Source organism: Mobula birostris, chromosome 4 (assembly GCF_030028105.1).
Source record: "Mobula birostris isolate sMobBir1 chromosome 4, sMobBir1.hap1, whole genome shotgun sequence".
NCBI classification, from domain to species: domain Eukaryota; kingdom Metazoa; phylum Chordata; class Chondrichthyes; order Myliobatiformes; family Myliobatidae; genus Mobula; species Mobula birostris.
The window spans coordinates 142,996,574-143,023,981 of record NC_092373.1 but is presented as its reverse complement, the minus strand read 5'-3'; the positions used below and the strand labels follow the sequence as shown (position 1 = coordinate 143,023,981).

At 40.0% G+C, this 27,408-nt stretch overlaps 1 protein-coding gene across 2 annotated transcripts in view; it reads right to left on the bottom strand.

Annotated features, from left to right (window-relative positions):
* The window catches only part of ints10 (integrator complex subunit 10), a 66,181-nt gene extending 39,496 nt beyond the window's left edge, over window positions 1-26,685 (bottom strand). For both annotated transcript variants that reach the window (XM_072256168.1, XM_072256169.1), the window contains exons 1-9: window positions 26,507-26,685; window positions 24,520-24,587; window positions 23,334-23,437; window positions 13,980-14,119; window positions 12,722-12,803; window positions 10,248-10,388; window positions 8,941-9,112; window positions 7,726-7,895; window positions 3,110-3,246 (exon numbers count right to left, since the gene is read on the bottom strand). In XM_072256168.1, coding sequence (XP_072112269.1) covers window positions 3,110-3,246; window positions 7,726-7,895; window positions 8,941-9,112; window positions 10,248-10,388; window positions 12,722-12,803; window positions 13,980-14,119; window positions 23,334-23,437; window positions 24,520-24,587; window positions 26,507-26,635 — 1,143 coding nt within the window. In that variant the 5' untranslated portion in view covers window positions 26,636-26,685. The remainder of the gene's footprint in view (window positions 1-3,109; window positions 3,247-7,725; window positions 7,896-8,940; window positions 9,113-10,247; window positions 10,389-12,721; window positions 12,804-13,979; window positions 14,120-23,333; window positions 23,438-24,519; window positions 24,588-26,506) is intronic.
* Window positions 26,686-27,408: the final 723 nt, after the last annotated feature.

The window sequence follows — 27,408 nt, the reverse complement described above, 5'->3', positions numbered from 1 at the left end:
TATCCTCAAAAGAGGAATGGGGAAGCTGCAATGGTATGAAGGGTTGTGAAGTGACTTTAAAAACGAAGAAAAAGAAATCAAGACGGAGAGAATTGGACAGAAAGCAAACAACCAGCCAATATCAATGGAACAAAAAACAGAGGAACATAGCACTATCCATGTAACAGATGATATTTTTACTTTTAGCAGCAGATGCCAATTTTTGCTTAATATATAACCATATAGCTGCCAGTTTTAAAAAAAATGTGCTAGCCAGCCGTTTGGCTATATCTAAAGATAACATCTGGCATTACAGCCAAAAGCAAAAATATTGAATAAATTAATTACCAATATTAGATCAAGAAGCTTGGTAAAGTCAGTGTGCTCCCTAATGATCACTGTTTTACAGGTCATGCAAGGAACATTTCCTAATAAGACTAAAAATGTTAGTAAATAATAAATACTATTTTACCATTGTAAGTAATATCTATATTGCTACTGTTTAGTAAGAACATAATTGCAAGAATAGGCTCCCTCAGCCCTGCTCTAAGATCATGTCCTCAACTTCACTTGCCTGCTCAATCCACACAATCTTTGCTTCCCCAAACTTCTGTCAATAAATTGTCAAGTTTGTTATAGACTACCACTATCCCATAGTTTGAAAACTCCAATGGACTGGCATCTAGCCAAATAAGACCTTGTTTTTTATTCTACCTCTAAACTCACTGAGGTTTCACTCTAAACCACAGACATTCTTTTTCTAGTATAATGAACAAAAGAAATTGGAATAAACTGACCTCAACACAAAGTCTAATGAATCTTAATATAACCGGCCTATACAGGTCCACAATCCCTTATCCGAAATCCTTGGGGCCAGTTGCATTTCCGAATTCAGATTTTTTTTTGGATTTCAGATCCCCCCCCCCCCCCCCCGCCGATACCAAAAAACACGTATGCTCAAGTCCCTTATTTAACCTGTCTCAGTGTCATGGACTTTAGGACCCAGCAGCGCACCAAACCTACGCACATCCTCCCGTATACTTTAAATCATCTCTACAATGTAAATGCTATGTAAATAGTTGTTATACTGTATTGTTTAGGGAATAATGACAAGAAAAAATTTCATTTCCAACAAAAACAGTCAATAAAACATAAAAATATACAGCTTCAAACGAACCAAATCAAACACATGCTAAATGACTTATTGGAATAAATGCAGAAAGTCACTGTCACTATAAAACTTCAGTAACTTTTCTTTCTGTTATATTTAAGTCATATACAGTGGTAGTTCTGACACTATTTTCATCAGTAAGACGCCGCACAGACACACCACGATCAAGCTTCTGCAATAACTCCACTTTCTGCGTTATTCGTAATGATAGATGCTTCCTTCTCTTTTTCTCATTGTTACCCATAGGGTATCTGCAGCTGTTTTTGACATTTCCACAGTGAAATTAAACACAAAGTCAACAGCAAACACATAATATCAGCGAACAGCAAACGCACGTGTAACCAGTACTAGCGCTGAGCCACAACTGATGTCTGGCGGCCTCTGCTAATGCTGCCACTTCACTCCTGAGTGACATCAGCTGTTGGTGAAAAAAACTTCGGTTTTCTGAGCTTTTTGGATTTCAGAATTTCAGATAAAGGAATGTGCACCTGTATTACTTTAAAATGTGTTTTAAGTGCAATGTGCATCTCACTACTGTAGACACAAGAGACTGATGCCAGACATTGACCCAAAACATCTACCTTCTTTTTCTCCCATAGATGCTGCTCGACGCAGAGTTTCTCCAGCAGATTATCTGATTATCACTGTGATGTTCAATTGGTCTTAAAATTTTTAACTAATTTTGAATGTCAGTGATATTAAGAAGCATTAACAGTCCTTGACAGGTTTGACAGCTAAGTCCAGGCACATTTTTAACTATTGCTGTTTCAGGCACACAATGATTGGGGATTTGGAAAAACAAAAGCAATAGGGGCAGTTCGCTGCTGTTTTTAAGATATGGCCCAATATATTGCACCAGTCATGCACTATCCAGAAATAAAGTAAATTAAAGAGAATGTCGAAGCAGCAAGTGTTACCATCAAAGGCACAACAATATTCCTGCATTCTATACAGTAAGCAGAGGAAGCCTGATGAAAGAAAGGCCACAATGGATTGTTTATTTTTATGTTTGAAATAGTTTAAATATTTTTAAATCAAATGGGAAAGAAAATCAAAAAAAATGGGATACATATAGTATATTTTAAAAATTGCATAAAATCATTAACAGGCAAAGGCATCAATGGTTGAGCAAGTACTAGCCCTTCAATCAAGCTTCTTGATACAGTATCTCAAATGTAAAAGCAAAATTGGCTTAATTGGTGTAAATTGCCAAAATGTAAGAAATTATGGTAGTACAGTCAATTCCTGCCAACAGAAATGTCGATCTGTTCATGGTACATTCAGATACTTATTTAAAGAGAAAATTTTTTACAACACGGTGAGATATTAAAAATATATAAAGACGTGACAGTCAAAAAAATTTACAAAGAATTGTACAATCTGCAATTAAACAGTAGTGTTGACTGATTAAAAATAACACAAAACATTTTGCAGATGCGTAGGAAAAAGAGGATAATGTCAAATGAAGGTTTGATTAAAAAGTTGTTTTAATGAAGGTCCTTCAATGCAACAATCAAGCAAGACTCAACTGAAACAATAGAATGGGTTGGAATTATTTAGAGGACAGAGTCTGTGATAGATGCAAATAACATTGACTTTAGTCTCCAAATTTTTAATAGGAATTCAATCAGACTGGTATCAGATGGACAGTCTGATCGCCTATAGCCATCTATAGGGTCAAAAAAAAAAGTGCCAGAGGAAATAGCAGACTCTCACTGGTATACTGATGGAAGCTGACCAATTTCTGCAAATGACACCACAGTACTATAAAATATCCAATACCAGGTCATTAAAGGCATAGAGGAAAACAGCTTTCCAAAAGTATTGAAATGTTCAATGGCAATCAAGAGAAAATCTGCAGATGCTGGAAATCCAAGCAGCACACACAAAATGCTGGAGGAACTCAGCAGGCCAGGCAGCGTTTTTGTGTGAAATGTTCAGTGGGATTAGATTACTCACCAGTGTTTTCTCTCTCCCATCTCCAAGTTTACGCCTTTTGTGAATATGCTTACTGCGTTCGATTTCCACATCACCGTAGATATTTGACAGGTCATCCAATAAAATAAGAGGAACTTGGTTGCTGGAAGGGCTTGGTGCTAATAAGAAAAAGTATTTTAACTGTTACAAAACAATGTGCATCAACCAAAAATACAGTACTGTGCAAATGTCTTAGTCACATATACATAGCTAAGGTACCTAAGAATTTTTGCACAGCACTGTAGTAATTTTATGTATTGCACTGTACTGCTGCCACAAAAATAAAAGTTTCATGACATATGTCAGTGATAATAAATCTGATACGAATATGGGTCTCTATTGTGAACTTGGAGTGGGAAGCACCAGAGATACATTCTGTAATGATCAATAACCAAATGTTTGGAATCAAATAACCTTGCCTGGTGTCTCAGGACTGGATGTGTCTACACCCGCATACCCCATTCCACCAGCACACCTCCCTGACACCTGTCCCAAGCCCCTCCCACAGCACTCCACCCTCACCATTCCTAACATCCTTTGCTCCCACCAGATTTACAAAGTCATTCTCCGTTCCATGTTGACAAATAAACTTCTGTGGAAAAGCCTTGGGCACCCTAGTTACATACATGTCTAAGATTTTCGCACAGTACTGTACAATATCTTAACAAGATCATTCAGGTACTTTGGTTAAAATTCATTTATTCACTGTGCATAATGTAAAGGTGCCATTTAACACTTATGATGTTAAAAATCCCTTTGTTGGCATCTAGATAAATAGCACACAGCACTTTTTATTACAGGCAACATTCAAATCAACAAGCGTTAATCTTGTTCAAAGTTAATTTTGCCAGCTTTCTCATTAATTGATATATAAAATCATTTATTCCTTTATATTTATCTATACATAAAAAAACACATAAGCATCTGCAGACTGTAAGAAGAAAGGGTTGGCTTGCTGAACTTGGCAACTAAATGTAATTCAAAAGCTGGTCGCTAACAGGAAAGCTTCTGCAATTGAACAACACTTTCTTTCAAGAATTACAGTATAGATGAAACCAAAATTAACATGAAACTTAAAGCATTCACATGGCATGGTATGTAATTTCAATTATTGTGGCATAAAAGGCAAAAAATGGATAATCAAATATAGTTCAAAAAACTTTCATCCCTCCACTTATATAAATTTCCCTTGATAGCTTATTTGAAAATGGCAACTCCTTTCTTCACTTGATTTTTGTTCTGCATTTTTTTGGCTCAAGGTAAGAGAAAGGATACCAATCTATGTGGGCAAATGGGACAACAATAGATGGGCAAAATGGTTAATGTAGATGCAGTAGGCTAAAGGGCATGTTTCTGTGCTGTTGTACTCTACAACTCACTTTAGTTCTCAGCAACACCCTGGAATTGAAACGTTCTATCTTCATCCTTTTTTGCACTTTTCAAATGAATCTATTCCTTTCTCTGAATGAAATGTAGTGCTGAACATGGGCATTGCAATTATTTCTCTCAATTTCTCTTAATGGCCACTGATCTTTTACTTTTTTTTATTCCTCAGAATATCCTCTTATTTGATTCAATCTTACGTGTCTGTCACCTTCTCCAGGTCCTTCCCATTTTCTGCAAGATTTGCATGCACTTTGAGACTGCAAATGGAACAGGAAGAAAGAAACAACACAAAATGTGGAGACAAGCATGCAGCCTCATGCATTTGGAAGGGTCAGCAGTTTAAAGCAAGGAAGCAATTGGAGGTGACTGGTTTATGTAAGGGGTGAAATGGGCATGCAGTGGCTAATAGAACTTCCATATACACAGTAGTCATAATGGCTTCCAGAAAGTCTGTGTATCAGCAGATAAAGTCATGATCATTCTGCCCAATTTGATTTTGAGGAGATTTAAGGCAAATAAGAAAGAGATGAAGGGAGATGAACCCAGGCTCCAAGCTGGCTAGAAAATATCATTGTGGAAGGAACTGGCTGTAACCAATTCTCTTACACCTTAATCTCTATGAATTTACTGTGGAGATTATAATGAAAATTGTCGTGGAATTGTCACAACAATTGAGTCTTGCAGAATGATTTTTGATGGAATGTATTTGAGATGGAAGTTAAATCTAGACAAATGTGTAATCTTCTGGGCAAATAACAAAATTAGAAAGATAAAACATTCATGTCAAACATTTAACAAACATGACAAGAAAGAAATTGCCTTTCACGTCCTGAAAACATCCAAAATCTTTGCAGTCATAATCTCTATCACAGAGGCAAATGCAACAATCACCCATGAAATTACATAACTGACCAGTTACTTTGTCTCAGTGTTGTTTAATGAAAGTTGCTCGGCAGATCAACATTCTCAGGTAGAACCTTTGAAACTCCTCAAACTTTACCAGACTGCAGTATGTTTGGCAGATCAATACTTGCAGCCAGCCTTCTTAATCAGTCCTTCGAGATCAAGAATGATATACTTTCACCCTGATTTTGTGGCTCTGCAGTAGAAAATGTAGTCAATATGGCAACAGTAGATTCTACTATAGCTGGGGAAGGCGGTGGCCAATGGGGTGACTAAGTGTAATCTGCAAAGTGAATTACTCCCTGTGCAAGTCCCAAAAGGCCTCTCTGTGTTATCATAATGCATTGCCCCTCAATGTTGTCAATACCATTCCAAATGTTTCTTCTTCAGTTTGTGCTGTCATGGAACAGAAATTCCCACTGCATGGGTATGTTGCATTTCAACAAGGCTTGAGCACTACCTTGAATCTTTTCTTCCTTCACTCAATAATCCCTTCCCATGAGAGAGCTCAAAATAAATTGGCAAAAAAAGAAACTGCAGAACCTGAAAATCTGAAATAAAACAGGAAATGCTGGAAACAATCAGGTCAGGCCGTTATCAATGGAGAGAGAAAGTGTTAATATTTCAGATCAAAGACCCTTCATCTGTTCAAATCATGAAACCCAGACTTAAAATGTTAAATCTATTTCTCTTTCAGCAGATCAAGCAGCATCTGTGGAATGTTTACAACATTTTCTATTTTACTTTGGAATATAGTGAAGGTTTTGGGTTTGCTGGATTTTTTCAGTCACTTGAGATACTTGCTGTAAATAGTCCAGTTCTCAAAAGCAAATAAGACTGAGTCACTGCAACCCAGTAAATCATAAGTTTTGTGCAAGGCCTGAGATACTGCTCTACTAATACACTTTTAATTAAATATCCAAACACTCTGCTGTTACAGTGAAGACAGTGATGAAACGGTTCCAGAGAAATGTGAAGTACACCATGCATTCTGCCAGCCTTCACTGTTGCTGCAGTAGCGTGTAGCAGAAAACCTTTATCTTAAAGATGGAGCTTATCAACATCTTATCATGAACATGTTGAGTGTAACATCCATTCTCATGTACTTCAGTGAAAACAACAACGGTTTGGAAAGCTGCTTCTGAGTGTGCATGCTGCCTCTGGACTGCAGCTTGGATACTGAGCTTTGAGTAACCTGGATCTGGATTGGCTACTGTAAATTGAAGAGCTCCCCATTAAATACCCTATCACACCTCCTATCCAAAAGAATACTATTAAGTCACCTCCACAAAGGGAAAACAATTATGATATTTACCACACTCCTTAGGCACCTGTCATGAAGTAGTCAGGATTGCAAGAGTGAGAAACATGAGAAAATCTGCAGATGCTGGAAAGCCAAAGCAACACACACAAAATGCTGGAGGACTCAGCTGGTCAGGCAGCAGCTATGGAAAAGAGTAAATAGTCGACGTTTCGGGCCGAGATACTTCTTGGTGTATACCGGGGGATAAATAAGAGTTGCAATTTGATGGCATCAGAATCATTCCTTACAATGGATATTCCTGAAGACAAAATTAGTAACAACTTTATAAAGGGGGAGGGGGAGGGCAGAGGGGAAGGGTGGGATGGGGAGGGGATGAGGGAGGGGGAGAGAAAATGGGTGGTGGTGACTGAGAGGGCAATAAAGTTGTTAAAATTTTGTCCTCAAAAATATCCACTGCGAGAAATTATTCTGATCCCATCCAAATTGCAACCCTCACTTATCACCTTGGTATACACCAAAGCCCAGAAATATCATTTTTTTAAACCATTCAAACCATATTAACCTAAGATTATCTTCATTCTAAAGCTTGAACCTGGTAGGGTTCAGTGTTCCTAAATTATGAGCATTTTTGTAGACCACATTTTCTAAATGTTTTCTCCTTCCCATTTGTTCAACATATTATTTGTGAGTGAACAAGAAGCTGTTTAAAATTATGTTTTTCATACTTGTCTCCAAAAGATTTTGTGTAAACATTTGTTGAAGTTCAATAGCTCACAAGAAGCACTGATGCAACAGATTGATATAATGATGTGCCTGGTTATACCTCCTGTCCAATGCATCTGTCTTCAGTTTTATTTCATTTAATTTTAAAATCTGTCATCACAGTACAGGTGTAGTTTCTGTCAAATTCCATGACCTGCTTTTATTACTTTGTTTCCTACATCAACATACAGATGAAATAAATAAAGGAACTCCTACAAATAAGAGAACATTAATTCTGTTCTACCTGCTACTACGTTATTTCTTTAGCAATTCCTTAACTAACCTTGAAACAGAGATGGCTGGATACTAGCAACGTATTGGAATGCATTCTTGAAAAATACCAACAGAGTAGAGTAAACAACTTGATGCTTATACTTCCTGTGTCCTTCGTCATCAAAGTTGTTTATATATCTGCATAAATCTTTCATTCTGTGCAGAACTTCACCACAACTCCTAAAATAATACACAAGAAAATCCAAAACTTAAATGAGTATAATAGTTTAAAAAGTACAAAAAAAACACATCACTGACACACTATAATAGATTAATCTAGTTTTAGGAAATCTTTATGTTGCACATATAGTGTTGAAAAATCTAAATACAGTACAATAACATAGCACAAACATAAGCATAAGATAATTCTGAAGTAAGAATTGATCATTCCACTAGTTCAGTTTAAATTTTCGTATTCATAAAAAGCTACTGTGGCATTTAATTAAGAAACAATACTTGAATTCAGCAAGAACATTAGAAATATAAAATATCACAGTAAAAATGAAATACATTAATTAAAGGCTTTAGGAAAATTAGGAGAAAAAGGACAAGGAAATAATTAGTTCAATACATTTTAATAGAACAAAGAACATTTTAGCACAGTACAGGCCCTTCAGCCCAAGTTGTTATGCCACACACAATATTTTGAATTCACTGAAACAAAGGTGTAGGGAAGAGATATCTGGTCAAACATTTATAGCCTAATATAGAATCATTACGACACTAGATGCAGCCATTCAACCAATGGAAGCAAAGTCAGTTCTTGTCAGTCCCATTTCACAGCTCTTTCCCCTTGACCCTGCAAATTATTTTTTATTGTCTTTACCTAAAACCTTTTAAAAGTTACCAAATGATTTTGTTTCCACAATCCTCAAAATCAGTTCTAGATCCTGAGTATAAGTTTCTCCATACACATCCTTTGTAACTTTCTCTCAAAGCTTTAGTTGACCCGTGGTCCATGAACTACTCAGTAACAACAGTTTCCCTCTATTTACACCCATCCAAACCAGTCATAATTAGCTGCCTGAAAGTTGAAATTTAGGAGGGCAAACAGCATCAAATGCATGGAAGAGAGTTTAGCTAATAGCAGATTATAAAAAGCCTTTTTGCCTTTGGAATAAAATGTAAAATACTTCATCTGACTGAAGTATGAAGTAGTAAAATTTGGAGCATTTTTATGACACACATTCCAGAAAATGAAAAAGAAAACACTCAGCATGCTAACCTGTTTGCTTTGTCCATCTGCCACTCACACCTCATTGCCACGATAGAGAGGATTTCAAATAATCTATCCCAAGGTTCTACTATCATGGACGACTTCTCAGTCAGACCTTCTATAATATACTTCTGGGTGTTCCGCTTGGTAGGTGACTTTAAATCAGCTGTGTCTTGGGTACCTAGCAAAAGACAGCAATGGATTATTTTGCTGACTGTTATTTGTATGTATTAGCTGCCAGAATAAAAAGGCTAAATTCAGAATTCATAAAGGAGGCAGCTTCCAAGAATAAAACTCTTCTTCATCTAAATATTTTAAACACCAAATTTATACAACAAAATATTGCAAATGATTGACATTTTAAGTCTTCATTATAAACAGTTCCAAGATTCTGCCCATTCATATTAAAGGTCCTTTACATTGTTACCTGTTATCTGTGATGCCATGCATCATTGAAGTATGATTGCTTCCCCCTCTCTTTTCGAACGTGTTTCCCCAAAGTATCAGTGAGAACATCAACTGAAATGTTCTGCCAAATTATGCCCAGTTTCTCAAGAGACTATGAAGCTATACAGAGATAAGCTGCTTGATCTTATCCCAATCTCCCAAAACAAACTCTGATACTAACCTAATGGGGGAGGAATATTTCTGTAAGGAGATAATGACAATAATCTTCTGTTACATCTTCCTTGTTAACAGATTACAGATCGAAAAGAATGTACATAACAAGACTCGGGTCATTCCAGGGTCAGGAGAATTTATTACTAACCTTATAAAGGCACTATCAACAGTTTGGTAGAGAGACACACCATTGAAGACATTGGATTAGATAGACATTGACAGTTTTCTGAACTATAGTACTAACATGGTTGCCAATCTCTTTAATCTGATAGAGATCTACCTAGCATTCCACCAAAAATTCACAAAACTGATCATGGAAGTGTCAACAAGACCGTGATGAGATGGAGCAAAATCTTTTCCAATCTTCTCATGATGCTGTAACTGTAGGTTAGAAAACCATACCAGTGGTTACTCCAGTTACATTTCCTAGTTATCTTATACAGAAGATCTAAGTAAAAACCTGGGGAAAATGCTCAATCTTCCTTTTAAGTGGAGGATAACTTGAACAAGGAAACGTAGAAGAGAAGCAAAGTAAAAGACTAAGACTAAGTGCTAGAACTACTATAAAAAATGTTTTAAACAGTTTACACAGGTGATTAATAAAATACTCATTTAGATAAAGAAACTCATCGGCAACTTTCTCATAAACAAATACAAAATACACTATCGTGGACTGCAGATGTGCATTGACTTACCTTGATGCTGGCTTTCCAATGAAGGTGATCTAGTAACGTAACCAATATAGAACTCTGCTGCCTTATGAAGATACTGATACAACAGGTTAGAAGGTAATCTCACTTCGGGATTATTAATAATTAGAGGTAGAACATCACATACTGTAGACAAAGAAAGTACAATGGGTTACAGAAACATAGTGAGCGATAAAGCTTTCAGAGATGATTATGTAAAAAGAGCTAGATGACTATATCATCTTCAAACAAATGTGCAGCCTGTGGGGCAGAAAATACCCTATGGACTTTTTTATAAACTAGAAATCATGGGAAAATAATGATGGACACTGATTCTTAGATAATGATGCAACATCCCTATACCCCAAGAAGCACAAGTAGAAGAGAGGAAAAAATAAAAGGATCAATAAAAATGCATCAGACCCTTTGACAACATATTTTATTATTTTATCTCCTCTGAAGCCAACAACTGCTAATGAGGTTTAATCAAAATGGACAAAGACTTTACAGCTACAGCAAACAAGGCATGCACCAAAGAAGTGTGGGTCTACTGCTCTTGCAGCGTGTGTACAAAGCTAGGCAGTGAGCTAAACAACTAAAAATTAACTGAGCCAGAAGCTTTCTTCAAGGTTTTTAATGAGAAAACTAGTGAAACTGCAGAAAGTTAAGTAAAATACGCACTGATTCAACACAGAATTGTCGTGTGCCTGAATATACCAATACTATTGATTATTCTCACAATCAGTGTTAAACAAGGTTATACACACATGCAACATTTTATAACTACACAGTCCCCGAGTTACGAACGTCCGACTTACGAACAACTCGTACTTACAAACGGCCTGCCATGAACCCAATAATATTAAAAATTCAAACAACAGGAAGTCTGCCGATGCTGGAAATTCAAGCAACACACATAAAAGTTGCTGGTGAACGCAGCAGGCCAGGCAGCATCTCTAGGAAGAGGTGCAGTCAACGTTTCAGGCCAAGACCCTTCGTCAGGATTTCAAATCCCTTACTCACTCTTCCTTCAGTTAGTCCTGACGAAGGGTCTCGGCCTGAAACGTCGACTGCACCTCTTCCTAGAGATGCTGCCTGGCCTGCTGCATTCACCAGCAACTTTTATGTGTAATATTAAAAATTAGTTGGTGTCCACCATTTTAAGTCGGAACACGTTACTGTTAACACTGTGCTGAGTGTGTAACTTTGTATTTGGCTTAAATTTTTCTTAGCAAAATTCACCCTGACTCCCCTTTTTCAGTCAGCACCGCCCCCACTTGACCCATTTAACCTGTCTCAGTGCAGGTGGACTTCAGGACCCAGGGGAGCTCAGGACCCGCCGTCCACGGCTGTCCTGAATCCGCAATGTCTCTGTTCCGTTGACGGAAAACGATCACGATTGAAAATAAAGTGGAAATAAATAAAGCAATCGGAAAGAGGTGAAACGCCATCGGTCATTGGAAAAGCGTTAGGCTACAGTCGGTCAACGATCGGAACATTTTTAAAGGATAAAGGATAAAGTGAGAATAATGGAAAGGCCCTGCCCCGATGAAAGCTACAATTATTACTAAGCAACATAGTGGTTTAATTATTGAAATACATACGTTTCTTAAATGTTTTATGTGCATAGAAAGGTAAAATATATACTATATACTAAGACAAATATTTGACTAACTGACACTAAATAATACCGGATGTACCTGTTCCCACTTACGTACAAATCTGACTTAAAGACGGACTCAGGAACTGAACGCATTCGTAACCCAGGGACTGCCTGTATATCCACCAAAGTGAACTCACAGCACAATAGCTAGCTTAATAGTGATAAACAATAAACATAATACTTCCTTCAAAGTACATCTACTAAATGTTTACCAATATTAAGAAAGGTTAAGAATCACTCAAGATTTATTGTTTCAAGGGAAAATAAAGAGTGGACGGAGATGGATGTCTTTCTACCGTGTGTACTTCAAGTCAAAATCTAAATTAACCAGCGCAGGAAATTATGTAAAAGGCTGTTTACGTACACAAAGTGATTTTCATACAAAATGAACAGCGCCTCCAGAGGCTAGAACAGTGGGAGTGATGCTTTGTTTGCTGTAGTATTTGCTTGCCATTTCCACATATAAGACATGTAAATTGCAACAGAGAAATAGGAGTGATTTCTTCTTTCTCATACCTAATCGAGAAGCACAGATTTTGCTTAAATATGACTCAGAACCACACCATATAGTGCATTTACTGAACGAATGACCGGGAAGTTCCAAACCAAAGCAATCTAAGTGATAATATTCTAAGCAACAAACGATATGCTACAGGGTTTCAACCCAAACTGACACCAATTCCTCTCGTCCCTTGGATGCTGCTTGACCCACTGAGTTTTCAGCGGATTATTTATTGTTCCAGATTCCAGCATCTGCTTTCTCGTGTCCCCATTGTTTTTCTAACCTTTTTCAGACTGTCATATCAATGGTTCTTACCAAATAACTTTCTAAAACAGTTGACGGGTGATTCTTGATCATCCATATTTTCAGCTTCCAATAAAGTTTCACCAAGACTGACCTAACACATCAAACAAAAGAGACAGACACAAAATATTTAACATTTCATCTAGTTGAATACTTAAAAATTTCTTTGCAACTAACAGTCTAGTAGCTAATGCCAGGAGTTAAGTCACACAGCTTCCATAGAAAGCTACACAAGACCAGTACAAATAAAGGCCACATGCCCAATTTTGCTCACTTTATGTCACTCTGCTTGTAGCACCAACATCCTCAACTCATTTCCCCCCAATACACATATCTCCTTATCAATCACCCAAGAAGCTTCTTCTACACCTTCAATGAGGTCAATAATTCATTCACAGGTCATTTATACCAGTACAAAAGAAAAAAAAAATCTTCTTTTCATTTATGCAACCATATATATATAAAATAAATTTTTGGCTTCTCAATACTGAGACAATGAGGAGAAGACCAAGTCACCAAAAGTAAAGGATCTTGGAAAAGGGACTTAATGAATTACAGTATCTGTTGGACCTCACATTTTTATTATTTAGGATTGGCAGGAGAGGACTGAGGTATAACCACATCTTTAAAATTTTACAAACTAAGCTGACCATCAATTTCAAACACAAATGAAAATTACCAAAGTAAATGCACATTGTCAAGAATAATGCAAAAAAAATGCAAAGGATAAGTGAAACAAACTGAAGATAAAACAGACTCACTGTTAACAAGGAAGTAGAGAATTCTAATATGATTCCAAAGAAAATCAAAATCCAAGGGAATTGTATTGGAGCCATTATTATCCTTTATTTTGATTAGAATGGCACTTACTTTAGTCATAGTTGTCAGTTAACACCAATTTTCTCTGGTTCATCCACATGCAAATCTTAACACCTTCCCCTTGATAATGAGGTAAAACTCCTTTCAGTCACATAAAGAATTTTTACCCTTTTCCACCAATGAAGCTCAAGCAGATGTGGTCAACTAAATATATACTTATCCACAAGAAGCTCCAAAGCCAGTCACCCACATCAAAGAGTAATTTTAAATATAATATAGAATAGCAATTCAAATCAAGAGGCTTATTAACAGTAACTTTGGTTCAGAAAAGAATTTTAGTAAGAGAGCAAGAAAAAAGCACTGTACATTTTAATCTTATTTCAATACATAACTAATCCAACAGTACATTTAAAACAGTATGATTAAATAGTTCTCATTTGAATATACATACTCCATGCTGTACCACAGACTCTGGGAACCTTCTCAAGAGAAGCAGCAACATCTCTGCTCTCTCCAATGTGTTGAAGCACTGTTCTGTTGCTTTAAGAAGCATTTCACATTGTACTCGACCTGGAAGGGTCTCGAACAACCCTGCAAAGTAATTAAACACAGATACTAAATTTGCGATTTGTGTTAAGCCATTTCTACAATGTTCTGTATATTATTTTTACTTCAATATGTTACAGAGCATTCAAGTCTGGGTGCAACAGTCATTTCAGATAGGGTATATGTCATTTCTATACTTTATTTGTACTTTACACAAGGAGTAAAAGAAAAACTGCAGACCCTGAAAATCCTAAATAAAAATAAAAATTCAGCCGGTTCAGTAGCATCATCAGGGAAAGAAAAAGCATCAATGTTTTGTGTTAAGGACCCTTCCACAAAACCAATGCCAGCATTTTCTCTTTTTAGTTATTTGTGCATCAACAATAATTCACAGTAATGAATGGTATTATCGTTCTCATTGCTCAACTAACAAATGTCACCACTATTTTGTGACACAGCACTGAAGTATGGGGGGAGGAGGGTGTTCAAGTTCAACAGTGCGTGACAGAGAATGAGGAAAGGTGCAGCTGACTCATATCATTTCATATTGCCAAATCATATCGTTTCCTCGTAGCCTGGTAGCACATCTTTGCGGCCCGGTGGTTGGGGACCACTGCTCTACAGGGCACCTAGAATAGGAGCAAATATAGAACAGACAGCCATCAGCAAAGAGCCACCCTGTTCAGCTGACAAACCTATTCTAACTTAAACTGCACATCTGCCTGCACACACTCATCGCTAATCTCTGTCTGTCTAAATGCCTCTTAAACATTGCTAATGTATCTGCTTCCATCACTTCCCCTGGCAGTACATTCCAGGAATCACAGAAACATAGAAAACATAGAAACATCGAAAACCTACAGCACAATACAGGCCCTTCGGCCCACGAAGTTGTGCCCAACATGTCCCTACTTTAGAAATCACTAGGCTTACCTATAGCTGTCTATTTTTCTAAGATCATGTACCTACCCAAAAGTCTCTTAAAAGACCCTATCATATCCACCTCCACCACCGCTGCTGGCAGCCCATTCCATGCACTCACCACTCTGACATCTCCACAGTACCTTAAACACAAAATAATTTGCAGATACTGGGGTCAAAGCAACACTCACAACACACTGGAGGAACTCAGCAGGTTGGGCAGCATCCGAGGAAAAGATCAGTCGACGTTTTGGGCCAGAACCCTTCATCAGGACTGTAGAGGGAAGGGGCAGAGGCCCTATAAAGAAGGTGGGGGGAGGGTGGGAAAGAGAAGGCTGGTAGGTGCCAGGTGAAAAACCAGTAAGGGGAAAGATAATGGGGTGGGGGAGGGGAGGCAGGGAGGTGATAGGCAGGAAAGGTGAAGAAGGAATAGGGGAAAACACAATGGGTAGTAGAAGGAGGCGGAACCATGAGGGAGGTGATAGGCAGCTGGGGAAGGGGGCAGAGTGAAATAGGGATAGGGGAAGGGAGGGGGAGAGAATTAACGGAAGTTGGAGAATTCTATGTTCATACCAAGGGGCTGGAGACTACCTAGACGGTATATGAGGTGTTGCTCCTCCAACCTGAGTTTAGCCTCATCATGGCAGTAGAGGAGGCCATGTATGGACAATCCAAATGGGAATGGATAGCAGAGTTGAAGTGGGTGGCTACTGGGAGATCCTGTCTGTTTTGGCGAATGGAACGGAGGTGCTGGGGAGAAGTACGTTCTCCCCAGCACCTTAAACCTGTGTCCTCTTGTGGCAACCACTTTAGCCCAGGAAAAAAGTCTTTGACTATCCACATGATCAATGCCATCATCTTATACACCTCTATCAGGTCACCTCTTATCCTCCGTCGCTCAAGGAGAAAAGGCCGAGTTCACTCAACCTATTCTCATAAGGCATGCTCCCCAATCCAGGCGACATCCTTGTAAATCTCCTCTGCACCCTTTCTATGGTTTCCACATCCTTCCTGTAGTAAGGTGATCAGAACTGAGCACAGTACTCCAAGTGGGGTCTGACCAGGGTGCTATATAGCTGCAACATTACCTCTGGGCTCCTAAATTCAATTCCACGATTGACGAAGGCCAATACGCCTTCTTAACCACAGAGTCAACCTGCGCAGCTGCTTTGAACGTCCTATGGACTCGGACCCCAAGATCCCTCTGATCCTCCACACTGCCAAGAGTCTTACCATTAATACTATATTCTGCTATCATATTTGACCTACCAAAATGAACCACTTCACACTTATCTAGGTTGAACTCCATCTGCCACTTCTCAGCCCAGTTTTGCATCCTATCAATGTCCCACTGTAACCTCTGACAGCCCTCCACACTATCCACAACACCTCCAACCTCTGTGTCTTCAGCAAACTTACTAATCCATCCCTCCACTTCCTCATCCAGGTCATTTATAAAAAGCACGAGGAGTAAGGGTCCCAGAACAGATCCCTGAGACACTCCACTGGTGACCTACCTCCATGCAGAATATGACTTGTCTACAACCACTCTTTGCCTTCTGCGGGCAAGCCAGTTCTGGAACCACAAAGCAATGTCCCCTTGGATCCCATGCCTCTTTACTTTCTCAAAAGCCTTGCATGGGTTACCTTATCAAATGCCTTGCTGAAATCCATATACACTACATCTACTGCTCTTCCTTCATCAATGTGTTTAGTCACATACTCAAAAAAATTCAATCAGGCTTGTAAGGCACCACCTGCCCTTGACAAAGCCATGCTGGCTATTCCTGATCATATTATACCTCTCCAAATGTTCATAAATCCTGCCTCTCAGGATCTTCTCCATCAACTTACCAACCACTGAGGTAAGACTCAATGGTGTATAATGTCCTGGGCTATCTCTACTCCCTTTCTTGACCCTTTCTTGAATAAAGGAACAACATCCGCAACCCTCCAATCCTCCGGAACCTCTCCTGTCCCCGTTGATGATACAAAGATCATCGCCAGAGGCTCAGCAATCTCCTCCCTCGCCTCCCACAGTGGCCTGGGGTACATCTCATCTAGTCCTGGCGACTTATCCAACTTGATGCCTTCCAAAAGCTCCAGCACATCCTCTTTCTTAATATCTACATGCTCAAGCTTTTCAGTCTGCTGCAAGTCATCACTACAATCACCAAGATCCTTTTTCACAGTGAATACTGAAGTATTCATAAAGTATCTCTGCTATTTCCTCCGGTTCCATACACACTTTCCCACTGTCACCCTTGATAGGTCCTATTCTTTCACGTCTTATCCTCTTGCTCTTCACATACTTGTAGAATGCCTTGGGGTTTTCTTTAATCCTGCCCGCCAAGGCCTTCCCATGGCCCCTTCTTGGTCTCCTAATTTCCTTCTTAAGCTCCTTTCTATTAGCCTTATAATCTTCTAGATCTCTAACATTACCTAGCTTTCTGAACCTTTTGTAAGCCCTTCTTTTCTTCTTGACTAGATTTATTACAGCCTTTGTACACCACGGTTCCTGTACCCTACCATAACTTCCCTGTCTCATTGGAACGTACCTATGCAGAACTCCATACAAATATCCTCTGAACATTTGCCACATTTCTTCCGTACTCTTCCCTGAGAACATCTATTTCCAAGTTAAGCTTCCAAGTTCCTGTCTGATAGCCTCATAATTCCCCTTACTCCAATTAAACGCTTTTCTAACTTGTCTGTTCCTATCTCTCTCCAATGCTATTGTAAAGGAGATAGATTTATGATCACTATCTCCAAAATGCTCTCCCACTGAGAGTTCTGACACCTGACCAGGTTCATCTCCCAATACCAAATCAAGTACAGTCTCTCCTCTTGTAGGCTTATCTACATATTGTGTCAAGAAACCTTCCTGAGTACATCTAACAAACTCCACCCCATCAAAACCCCTTGCTCTAGGGAGATGCCAATCAATATTTGGGAAACTAAAATCTCCCATCATGACAACTCTGTTATTATTACACCTTTCCAGGATCTGTTTCCCTATCTGCTCCTCAATATCCCTGTTACTATTTGGCGGCCTATAAAAAACACCCAGTAAAGTTATCAACCCTTTCCTGTTCCTAACCTCCACCCACAGAGACTCCATAGGCAATTCCTCCATGGCGTCCACCTTTTCTGCAGCAGTGACGCTATCTCTGATCAACAGTGCCATGCCCCCACCTCTTTTGCCTCCCTCCCTGTCCTTTCTGAAACATCTAAAACCCGGCACTTTAAGTAACCATTCCTGTAATGGCCACCACATATCTCCAAGCATTGATCCACGCTCTACCACACTAAAATAAACATGCCACATAAATCTCTTTTAAAACATCCCTCCCTCACCTGAAAGCTATCCTCCACCATGGAAATAAAGACTCTGCCCTATCTACGCCTCTCATAATTTTTAGATAGTTTACCTAGTGGCCTGTCAGCCTTGGACACTAAGTAATCCAATTTGCCTACTTCTTCTTACAGCTAGTATTCTCTAATCCAGGTAATGTCCTGGTGAATCTCTACCGAACCCTCTCCAAAGCTCCACGTTCTTTCTTGTAATACAGTGACACAATACTCCAAATGCAGCCTGACCAATGTTTTAGACAATTGCACTGTCTTTCCAGCTTTTAAACTTAACATCCCAAACTATGAAGGCAAGCTTGTTATACACCTTCTTTACTACCCTACCTCCACTTTCAGAGAGCTATGGACTTGCACCCTAAGATCCCTCTACACATCAATACTCCTAAGGTCTTATCATTTCCTGCATAATCTCCTCTTACATTTGACCTCCCAAACTACAACAGCTCACACATGCTTGAATTAAATTCTTTCTGCCACTTCGCTGCCCACATTTTGAACTGGTCTATACCCTACAGCAGGGGTCCCCAACCTTTTCTGCACTGCGGACCGGTTTAATATTGATAATATTCTTGCGGACTGGCCAACCAGGGTGGGGGGAGGGGGGTGCTGGATAGGGTTGCCAACAGACAAGAGTAGCAGTCAAATATGGGACACTTGTGCTTACCCCGAGAAAGACTACCATAACCATGAAGCCTTGCGCGGGTACCTGCGTGCACATGCATGACGTGTGCATGTGTGTACATGCCGATTTTTTTTCTACAAATTGCTTTTGGCGATTCTGTTCGGAGAAACTACACTGTAATACATTATTTCTACTTTATATAGGCTGTGTATTTATCATATCATTCCTCCTTTTACTATATGTTAGTGTTATTTTAGGTTTTATGTGTTATTTGGTATGGTCTGGGAACGCTCAAAAAATTTTCCCATATAAATTAATGGTAATTGTTTCTTTGCTTTACACCATTTCAGCACGAAAGGTTTCATAGGAGCGCTCTGCCTTAGCGGGGGAAATACAGGACAAGGGCGGTCCCCTATGGGACAAACCAATTTAAGTCAAGTCAAGTCAAGTCACTTTTTATTGTTATTTCAACCATAACTGTTGGTACAGAACATAAACATGAGACATTTTCCAGGACCATGGTGCTACATGACACAATACAAAAACTACACTGAACTATGTAAGAAAAAACACAAAAACTACACTAGACTACAGACCTATCCAGGACTGCATAAAGTGCACAAAACAGTGCTGGCACTACAATAAATAATGATAAATAATAAACAAGACAGTAGGCACAACAGAGGGTACAGTAGGTTGGAGTCAGTCCAGGCTCTGGGCATTGAGGAGTCTGATGGCTTGGGGAAAGAAACTGTTACATAGTCTGGTTGTGAGGGCCCAAATGCTTCGGTGCCTTTTTTCCAGATGACAGGAGGGAGAAGAGTTTATACGAGGGGTGCGTGGGGTCCTTCATAATGCTGTTTGCTTTGCGGATGCAGCGTGTGGTGTAAATGTCTGTGATGGCGGGAAGAAAGACCTCGATGATCTTCTCAGCTGACCTCACTATCTGCTGCAGAGTCTTGCGATCCAAGATGGTGCAATTTCCGAACCAGGCCATGATGCAGCTGCTCAGGATGCTCTCAATACAACCTCTACAGAATGTGGTGAGGATGGGGGGGGGGGGGAGATGGACTTTTCTCAGCCTTCGCAGAAAGTAGAGACGCAGCTGGGCTTTCTTTGCTATGGAGCTGGTGTTGAGGGACCAGGTGAGATTCTCTACCAGGTGGACACCAAGAAATTTGGTGTTCTTAACAATCTCTACGGAGGAGTCGTCGATGTTCAGCGGAGAGTGGTCACTCCATGTCCTCCTGAAGTCAACAACCATCTCTTTTGTTTTGTTTACATTCAGAGACAGGTTGTTGGCTCTGCACCAGTCCGTTAGCCGCTGCACCTCCTCTCTGTATGCTGACTCATCGTTCTTGCTGATGAGACCCACCACAGTCGTGTCATTGGCAAACTTCATGATGTGGTTCGAGCTGTATGTTGCAGCACAGTCGTGGGTCAGCAGAGTGAACAGCAGTGGACTGAGCACACAACCCTGGGGGGCCCCCGTGCTCAGTGTGATGGTGTGGGAGATGCTGCTTCCAATCCGGACTGACTGAGGTCTCCCAGTCAGGAACTCTAGGATCCAGCTGCAGAGGGAGGTGTTCAGGCCCAGTAGGCTCAGCTTTCCATCAGTTTCTCAGGAATGATTGTGTTGAATGCTGAACTGAAGTCCATGAACAGCATACAAATGTACGTCTCTTTTAGCCCAATATACAAGATGTCCCGGCTAATACAGGACAGTTGGCAACCCTGGTGGGGGGGGGGGGGGGGGCGTGTTAATCACGACCGGAATATAGATGATAAGTCACCTATAAGTCACTTATAAGTGGCTAATACCCTCAATTTCGTTTCGAGAAGGGTTTATCCAACAAATTTAATATTCAACACACAGTGCATATTTTCCTCGCATAAATATAGTGATAAGTCAATTATACATCACTTATAAGTCAATAGCATCATAACATTTTAAGTAACGTTTGGATATTCAACACACAGCACATATTTTCCTCGTATGAACATATAAAATCATTGCAAAACACCAATATCGCTGAATCAGTGGGAGCCCTGGGCTTGTTTCCCTGCAACAAGATGGTCCCGTCGAGGGGTGATGGGAGACAGCAATACTCGAAGGGGGTTCTTTACGTCCAGTCTATTCCGCAATTTCGTTTTCGTTGCATTCGTTGCAGAAAATCCCACTTCGCAGAGATATGTTGGAAATGGAAGCAACGTTTTCAGTGCTTTCGTGGTTATCTCAGGATATTTAGCCTTGACTTTGATCCAGAATGCCAGCAGAGACGTTATGTCAAACATACTTTTCAGCCTGCCATCATTTGTAAGCTCGAGGAGCTTATATTCTTCCTGCGCTGACGTGGATGACGCGTGGGTAATGACCTCGCGTGCGTTCAAGTTCAACAGTGGGCGTGACAGGGAATGAGGAAAGGTGCAGCTGACTCATATCGTTTCCTCGCAGCCCGGTGGTTGGGGACCACTGCCCTACAGAATCCTTTGACAAGCATAACAGCACTGATCCTTGTGGAACACCACTGGTCACAGTTCTCCAGTCAGAATAACATTCTTCCACTAATACTTTTTGTCTTTGAATAGCCAAGCCAATTTTGAATCCAATCTAGAAATTTCCGTTGGTCCCATATATCTTAATTTTCTGGGTCAGCAACCTTATCAAAAGCTTTACACAAATTCAACTTCCCCCCTCCCCCAAAATCAATCTTCATCATAGAACACTACAAAACAGTGCAACTTTCGACCCATGTCGCTGTGCTGACCATTTAACGTCCTCTAAGATCAAATCAAATCCATTCCTCCTCCATTTTAATATCATTAATGTGCTTATCTAAGAGTTTCTTAAATGTCTCTAATGTATCTGCATCACCAGCACCCAAAGCAGGGCAATCCACAGATTTGTCGCTCTCTGTGTAAAAAACTTACCTCTGACATTCTTCCTATACCTTCTTCCGATCACAATTAAGATTATGCCCCCTGGTATTAGCCATTTCCGCCCTGGGAAAAAAGTCTCTGGCTATGCCTCTTATCATCTTTTAAACCTCGATCAAGTGACTTCTCACCCTCCTTCACTGCAAGGAGAAAAGCCATAGCTTGTTCAGACTATCATAAGACATGCTCTCTAATCCTGGCAAATCACTGTATCCTCTCTAAAGCTTCTACATCCTTCTTATAATGAGGCAATTAGAAATGAAGGCAATATTCCAACTGGGTCTAACCAGAATTTTAAAGAGCTGAAAAATTACTTCCTGGCTCTTCGCATTAATGTATAATTTGGAGGAGGTAATTTTTTTTTTTACAGAGTGGTGAGTGCACAGAATGCCCTGCCAGGGGTGACGGTAGAAGCAAATACATTACGGGCATTTAAGAAACTCCTAGAAAGGCACATGGATGATATAAAAATGGAGAGCTATGCAGGAGAAATGTGTTAGATTGGTCTTAGAGTTAGGTTAAGAGGTCAGCACAACAACGTGGGCCTGCATAGTGCTGTAGTGTTCTATGCTTTAGGAACTATTCTCCTATCATTCAGATTTTGAGGACACTCAGTCCTCGTTTATTGTCATTTAGAAATGCATGCGTTAAAAAATGATACAATGTTCCTCCAGAAAGACATCACAGAAACACAGGACAAACCAAGACTAAAACTGACAAAACCACATAATTACAACATATAGTTACAACAGTGCAAAGCAATATCATAATTTGATAAAGGGCAGACCATGGGCATGGTAAAAAAAAGTCTCAAGTCCCGATAGCCCCATCACCCCACGCAGATGGTAGAAGGGAGAAACTCTCCCTGCCATGAACCTCCAAGTGTCGCAATCTTGCCGATGCATTGGAAGCACCCGACTGCAGCCGACTCTGAGTCCATCCGAAAACTTCAAGCCTCCGACCAGCCTCCAACACCAAGCACCATCCTCTGCCAAGCGCTTCGAGCACCACCACCAACCAGCCCCCACCCCCCACCCCGGGCCGCCGAGCAACAAGCAAAGCGGAGGACTCGGGGCCTTCCCCTCCGGAGATTCTGGATCACACAGTAGCAGCAGCAGCGAAGCAGGCATTTCAGAAGTTTCACCAGATTTTCCTACGTGCTCTCACGTCCATCTCATCAAATCAGAATTGTGCACAGCACCCTACTTGACAGATAACAGATATCACCACCAGAGTGGCTGCTGCGAGCTGCGTCGCGCCGCCATCTTCTCCTCCCATTAGCCTCACTTGTCCCATTTCCAGCATTATGTTAAAAAATATTGACAAACTCAGTTTCATATTATCTCACACAGTAGTACAGCAAGTACTATTTGATGAACATATGATAATAGCAATAAAAAAACTTACCTCGCAAAAACTGTGTCTGTTTGTCCTGAGCATCGTTACGCAGTGCAGCTGTAATAACACTTATTTCTCTCCAAACCATTGGCTGATCAGGAAAATTTACAAACCTGTTACAAAATAAAAGATACCTATTTACATGCATTCGCTGGGGTCTGGCCTCTGTATTCTCCATTCACGTACTGGGTCCCAAGCTAACTCATTCCCGGTCCAATCGCCAGACACCACTTCCCAAATTTCACTGGCTGGGCACCATTTCCCACACTCCCTTTTAAACTCAGTTGCTTCTGTTGGACATGCTCCTTTGAAATTCACCAGATTCAATGAAATGTTACTGCGTAACATCTTCTTTAAAACATTAATTCAAAGTGCATAGGAGTTTTAACAAAATAATGTTCAATAATTTTCAGAGTGGAAACTTAACTAGTCCAGCACCAGAGTTCCTGAACGAGCTGGATTAATGGTATTCTACTGAGAGAGCTGGACTATGTACATCTATATTCACATCCTTCTACAGATGCACAGTAGAGAGCATCCTAACATGTTGCATCACTTACAGAAACCAGTCTAGTCACCATCAAGGCTGTATATACAGAAAGGTGCCAGTAAAGGGCCAGTAAGGATCCCACCTACCCTGTTCAAAGACTGCTTGTCCCACTCCCATTAGGGAGGAGCTACATAAAATCCACACTAGGATCACTAGACCCATAAGGTTACTTTAAAGCAGTAAGGCTGATCAACACTTCCACCACTAACCCACCCCTCCACATTCCCCACCACAATTACTTTATCATTTCCTGTCAGTCATCTTACGTTCAGACATCCTGTGCCTAGTATCACTTTATGGACATACAATGAATGTTATGTATTTATATTTACTGTGTTTTTCATCTTTATTATTTTTTAGTGCTGCATCAGATTCCAGAGTAACAATTATTTCATTCTCCTTTACTCTTATGTACTGAAAATGACATTAAACAATCTTGAATTATATTCAAATCTTATACATTTCATTCAATTCAACATGTTAGCCTAATTTTTTATTTGTTCAATAGCTTGAGAGCATTCTGTGTAATTCATATTTATGTTACTTGCAGTTTCATCTTATCACCTCTCCAAATAATGTTGACTCTGCTGCAAAAACTTTACTGGTTTCTTCCTTGCATAGAAAGTTGCTGCTTATATTACGTACATGTCATAAAGGATTCTTCCCGCTGAAGCCGTTCTCTCAGCATTTCGTTCGATCATATACATTTCATACTAAAATCAGAAATCATTAAAAAAGTTAAAATTACGTCAGTACACTAATCCAGCCATACAAATACAAGCTCATCAAGAAAAAACGCAAAACCTAGACTTCAAATATTATTTAGTTTTTGATTGAGATACTGCACAGAATACACCCTTCAAGCCATTCTGACCAGCAATCCCCTGACTTAATCCTAGCCTAATCACGGGACAATTTACAATGACCAGTTAATCTACAAATTGGTATGTCTTTGCACTGTGGGAGGAAACCGGAGCACCCAGAGGAAACCCACACAGTCACGGACAGAAAATACAACTCCTTACAGGCAGCAGCAGGAACTGAACCTGTGTTGACTGTATTGTAAAGTGTTGTGCTAACCATTATGCTACTGTACTGTCAACCTGAGCAATTACATCCTCATTATACCTTTTACTTCTAATCATCCATGCCAAACTAATATTGCAATGAAAACAATTGTAAAAAGAGATGTTTGCTTTACTTACATCAGCAACAACTTATTCATATAACACTATTAGTCCCAAACTGGCACTGGGACCAATACTAAACAAACGTTATACATTAGGGAAATATAGTAAGACACATTACTATTTTTGACAGATGAATAGACTCTTTAATTTGCATACTGTTCAACTTGCATGGTCTTAAAGAACAACTATGTATTTGTGACATTTAACTGTGTGGGGCTTGCACATTCTCCTGATGATTACATAAAACTCCTGTCACTTCTCAAGTATTTGCAAACTGATAAGCTAGCAGGCCACTGTAAGTTAACAGTTAACCCAAACGTGTAGGTGCATGTTAGAAACGGGGGGGGGGGGGGGGGGTGAGCTGACAGAAATATGAGAAAATTAAAATAGAATTTTTGCATTATTACTGCGAAAGGGATTGATGGCTGGTGGGATTAAGTGAGCAAAGAGCCTGTTTCTGTGTTATATACTCAATTAACCTTTTTTGAATAAGACAAATGCAAAACTAAACTGCTTTGTTGCCTTAAATGTGGCTGACCATTAAATCTCTAAAATAAACCTCTTTTTACACCAGTTGATTTTCTACAGGAAGCATTATGGCCTAAATAAGATTTTAATTTTAATTAAAAAGTGACATTTTGAATAAAACACTTTGATTGAAATTACCCAAACTAGTGGCGCATGGAAAATATGCAAGGAACCTTCCTTCTCTTTATTTAAAGCCAGATTCAAATTAATTGGCAAGAGGGCAGCATCCCATTAAACAAAAAAAAATCCAAATAGATCAGACACTATTCCCCAGTAAAAATAATGAATTTACAAGACTAGATTTGGAAATGGAAGGAAGTCAAAGAAATCTATTCATTAAAAATTAGTTACTTTGAAAACTTCAGTTTAAAAAATTTTTCCCTAATTTAACTTTTAAATCTATAATCCCACTATGTCATTTTGTAGCTTGAACAAGTTGTTCCATCATTGTGATGAAGGGTCCCAGATATTACTGTTACTTTTATTCTCACGGGCGCTGAGTGTGGGTGTGTGTGTTTATTTAAAGCATTTTCTGGTTTTGTTATATCAACCTTGGAGAATACCGATGTATTAGTTTCACGTCAATGTTACCACCCCTGTTGTATCACTTCTACACAACTATCTGGGTGACTTCACTGACTGAAACTGCTATGAACTTCTGCACGTCTGTCACGACAGATGAATTAACAGCTGAATCACAGGCAGAAATGCACAATGGAGAGCCATAAGGACCTCTGCAGAATGTTCTGTACTAAGATGTGTAACTAAATTAGAGGATGGTTATTCATTTTTAGAAAGCAGGAACAAACGGGCAGTGGAGGGAGTCGGTGCTGAGTGGTGACAATGAGTCCCCTGGCCAGGCCCCCATTCCCCCATCCCCTTCCACGGCGAGAGGCCTCTCGCCTCACACCGACCTGAATCCCGAAGTCAGTAGGATACAGGGTCCTGGCAGTAATTAACCAGGCCTTGGCGGCCCAAGGATCATCCGTCACTAAATCCCGAGCTTTTTTCACTAGGAATTCACAATCAATCTGCGCCGCCATAACAAAAGCCGATCTCGCCGAACTTCCCTCCCTCGCGGCGGCTCAGCGCGCGTGCGTGATGAAGCGGACATGCGCGAACGCCACAACACCGGAGTGCGCATGCGAACAAGCTTTCCTTACAGAGCCTTTTCAGCCGCGGTGCTGGAAGTGATTGAAATGATAATTGTATATATGGGCTGTGTACGTATATTTCTAACGGGTATGAAAATGTTTTGTGTTTCGTGAGGGCCAGTCAGCTTCTTACATCATTATAGCCTTAGTTCTCACTTTTTGAATTTCTTTCTGATGCCCCAAGCCAAGATAGATCCTCTGATTTGCCAAGGAATTTAAAGTTGCTGACCCACGCCACCTCCAATACCCTCATGAGGGCTGGCGCATGGACTTCCAGCTTCTTGCCCCTGCAGTCTCTTGGTTTTGCCGACATTGAGTTGTTGATGTGGCACCATACAACCAAATTTCTCACCACCTTTGATTGGACCAACAGCAGTAGTGTCATCAGCAAACTTAAATGTAGCATTGCAGTTGTACTTAGCCACACAATCATAGGTATAAAGCGAGTCGAACAGGGGTCTAAGCACACAACCCCATGTGCAGATGGTGATAGTGGAGGAGATGGATGTACTGACTTGAGTCTGCAATTGAGGAAGTGGAGGATCCAGTTGCACAGGGAGGCATCAAAGCCTAGGTCTAGGAGCTTAGTAATTAGTTTTGACTAAATTATAGTGTTGAACGCGGAGCTGTAGTCGGTGAAGAGCATCTTCGTTGTCTAGATG